Source organism: Geospiza fortis, unplaced genomic scaffold (genome assembly GCF_000277835.1).
Source record: "Geospiza fortis unplaced genomic scaffold, GeoFor_1.0 scaffold289, whole genome shotgun sequence".
Taxonomy (NCBI): Eukaryota; Metazoa; Chordata; class Aves; order Passeriformes; family Thraupidae; genus Geospiza; species Geospiza fortis.
In genome coordinates, this window is record NW_005054478.1 from 999,618 (window position 1) to 1,003,331 (window position 3,714).

The 3,714-nt window shown below is 46.6% G+C and overlaps 1 protein-coding gene across 1 annotated transcript in view; it reads left to right on the top strand.

Annotated features, from left to right (window-relative positions):
• CSMD2 (CUB and Sushi multiple domains 2) overlaps window positions 1–3,714 on the top strand; it is a 225,955-nt gene that overhangs the window by 168,171 nt on the left and 54,070 nt on the right. The window contains 2 exon segments of the mRNA XM_031063038.1: window positions 691–829; window positions 1,673–1,860. Coding sequence (XP_030918898.1) covers window positions 691–829; window positions 1,673–1,860 — 327 coding nt within the window.

Consider the following 3,714-nt stretch of genomic DNA (forward strand, 5'->3'; position numbering starts at 1 on the left):
ATTCCTGCTTCCCATTTGGTGCTTTGGAAGTCTGTGCGCTCCAGACTGTGAAAAACGCCAGGCACTCGTTTTTAAAATTTTAAAGGTTTAATAGTAATAAAGTGGTTATAAAAAATAGTAATACAATTACAGTTATAATAATTTGGACAAATTGAATTAGGACAATATGAGACAATAGAAACAAAGAGTTACAGACAGTCTGGGTGCCTTTTTCTGGGTAGCACAAGCCCAAAAAGGACCCACATTAACAGAGGATTAACCCTTAAAAGCAACAGCCTGTTGCATATTCATACACCTCATACATGATGCATAAATTCCATTCAAACACAGGATTCTGTCTGGTCATGCTCAGCTTCCTCCTCTGAATCTTTACGGTGCCTTTGAGATGGGAAGAAGTTGGTTTCTTCTGATAACGGAGCAATAAATTCTGTTTCTCTGAAATATTCAGGTGTCCTGTGGCTGCTGTCTCCGTGCGAATCCTTTCTTTAAAAAAAGTATCCTACATAGCACAGTTTCTATTTTAACAATTTTTATAACCTAAAACTATATTTAACACACTACTTAAGAGAATTAATACAGCATCACTTTCCAACACAACACATATAATATTCATTTGAATATTTGCGAAAAGCCAGTCATAAAATCCGTGTGTTTTTCACAAAAGGCTCACCCCTGGTGGTTTTCCTGCAGCTCCGTGTGGCGGGATCCTGACGGGCCCGGCTGGGGTGATCCTGTCCCCGCAGTACCCGGAGCCATATCCCCCAGGGAAGGAGTGTGACTGGAAGCTGACAGTGTCCCCTGACTATGTCATTGCCCTGGTGTTCAGCGTGTGAGTACACAAGGGTTTGGTGCCATGGCCACAGAGAGGGGAGGGATGAGCTGGGTGTGGATGTCTGAACTCTGGGAAGGAACCTGATGGAACTGTCCCATGCCCCTGGATAATCTGTTCCCAGATTTTTTTTTTTTTTTGGGGTGGGGGAGATCCTCATATTCCAGCTGCAGCTCCTCTTTGATAGACAGAACATTGTCACAGTCATATTTTCCGGAAAAATCCCTTCGCCCTGGGTTTTTCTCCTGGGAAGCTGAGAAGCCTCAGAGAAAAAGGAAAACAATTCTTATCTCATTTGCTTCTCCTCTATTTTGCTGCTTTGGAATGTGTTTGGAGATTGTTTACCCACAGGTGATTGTTTCCTTGGATTCTGCTGTGAGTTGTTTTCACTCTTTGGCCAATCAGGGCCAAGCTGTGTTGGGACTCTGGAAAGAGTCAGGAGTTTTCATTATTATCACTTTAGCCTTCTATATTCTTTAGTATAGTTTTGTATAGTATTCTTTAATATAGTATAGTATCATAAAATAATAAATTAGCCTTCTGAGAACACGGAGTCAGATTCATCATTCCTTCCTGCCATGGGGCACCCCACAAATCCAATGGGACATGATGTGGCACAGCCCAGGAATCCCTGCAGCAGCTCCAGCTCAGGCTCTGTCCCTTGACTCCATCCCCACTCCTGGATCCCTCACACATGGATGGAGGCAGGAATTTCCTCTGCCTGGCAGGATTTTGGAGCAGGAGCAGCCAATCCCTGCCCTGGGGTTCCACATCCCAGAACATCAACTTGGAATTCTCCAGGGACATGTCCTAACCCCAAGCTCTCCTCCATTGCTTTTGCAGCTTCAGCCTGGAGCCTGGCTATGATTTCCTGCACATCTACGACGGGCCTGACTCCCTGAGCCCCCTGATTGGGAGTTTCTATGGCTCCCAGCTCCCAGAGAGGATCGAGAGCAGCAGCAACAGCCTTTTCCTGGCGTTCCGGAGCGACGCCTCCGTCAGCAACGCCGGCTTCGTCATCGAGTACACAGGTGAGGGCTGAGGGCTCAGAAGCTACCTGGGGCTCTCCCTGGGCTCATTCCCACATTATTCCACCTCTTTGGAACTAGTGGAGAGGCTCTAGATGCTGTGGAAAACTTCCAGGGGGAATTCTGGTGTTCGCCATCCCTGAGGCAGAGGGTGGAGAAAGGGAGGGAGAGAGTTCCTCTTGCCCAAAGCAGTGGGAGGAGAGAGGGAGGTGAAGAGGAATGGAGAGAAACAGGAAAAGAGGAAAAGTGGCGCTCAAAAGTGTCCTAAATTTGTGCATCAAGACCCCACCAGCAGCTGCCTGGGGTTCTGCTTATTCCCACATTATTCCACCTCTTTGGAACAAGTGGAGAGGCTCTAGATGCTGTGGAAAACTCCTTTCAGGGAGAATTCTGGTGTTCTGGCACCCCCAAAGCCGAGGGTGGAGAAAGGGAGGGAGAGAGTTCCTCTCCCCCAAAGCAGTGGGAGGAGAGAGGGAGGTGAAGAGGAATGAAAAAGGCAAAGTGATGCCCAAAGTGCCCAGAATTTGTGCATCAAGACCCCACCAGCAGCTGCCTGGGGCTTTCCCTCTGCTTATTCCTAGATTATTCCACTTGTTGGAACAAATGGAGAGGCTCTAGATGCTGTGGAAAACTCCTTTCAGGGAGAATTCTGGTGTTCTGGCATCCCCAAAGCTGAGGGTGGAGAAAGGGAGGTGAAGAGGAATGGAGTGAAACAGGAAAAGAGGAAAAGTGGTGCTCAAAGTGTCCAAAATTTGTGCATGAAGACCCCGCTGAGCCCAGGAGAAGCCAGGATTTCAGGATTTAAAGGCTGAGGATACAAATGTGTGATGGGCAGTGGGGGTTGACCAGTCTGTGGCTCCCAAAACAAGGAATTGGTGCTCTGGGGAAAAAAAAATCCCATCTTTTTGTGCCCCATTCTCTTGGATCACCTGGTGCAGCTGCTGTGCACAGGGAACCATGGGATCATCTGATTTTTCATGCAGAGAAGCAAAAGCAAATCCTGTGGGCTTTACAGTTTCCTGTTTCTCCTTCCACACCTTCCCCAAAATCTGAGAGCCCCTGATTTAATGCTTAAGCACACTTGAATCGTTCCCAGAGCCACTGCTCTCAGAAAAGCCCTTGTCTTTAATGAGCAATTTCCAAATGACAAAAGAGCAGGATTAATCAAAGCCTCTAATTATATTGCAGGCAGGAAAAAAAAATAAAGAAAAGAAAAAAAAAGCCAAAAAAGCTGTTAGAAGAAGAAGGAAAATAATGTCCAAGTCCTGACAGCTCTGTTGTGTTCCCTGGATTTTTTAATGTGGAAAACTCTGTGCCAGGGCCTCCCCATCTCAAATGTGATTTGTCCTTGTGGCACTCGGTGCTCTGGGCTGGTGACAAGGTGGGGATGGGTCGCAGCTTGGACTCGATGATCCTGAAGGGATTTCCCAGCCTCAGCAATCCTGGGATTGTGTGAAAGCAAAGTTTTGATTTGGATTGTGCATCAAGACCCCAGTGAGCCCAGGAGAAGCCAGGATTTCAGGATTTAAAGGCTGAGGATATGAATGTGTGATGGGCAGTGAGAGTTGTGGCTCCCAAAACAGGGAGGTTGGATTTTGGGTGCCTGGGTGGGAACTGGAGCCTCCCTTCTCGCACAGGTGGGTCTGGAGCAGCCAGAATCCAAACGAAATCCCAAATCCACACCCTGCAAATGGTGCCAATCCTCGTGAAAATCCCACACATTCCCAGGTGAAAAAAAAAAAAAAAACAACTAAAAAAACTCCTATTTCACTGGTCAAAACAGCAGAGGAGCTGTGCCAGAGGAATAAAAATCCTGGGATTTTTTTTTTAATTTTTTAATACTTTTTAAAAATTTTA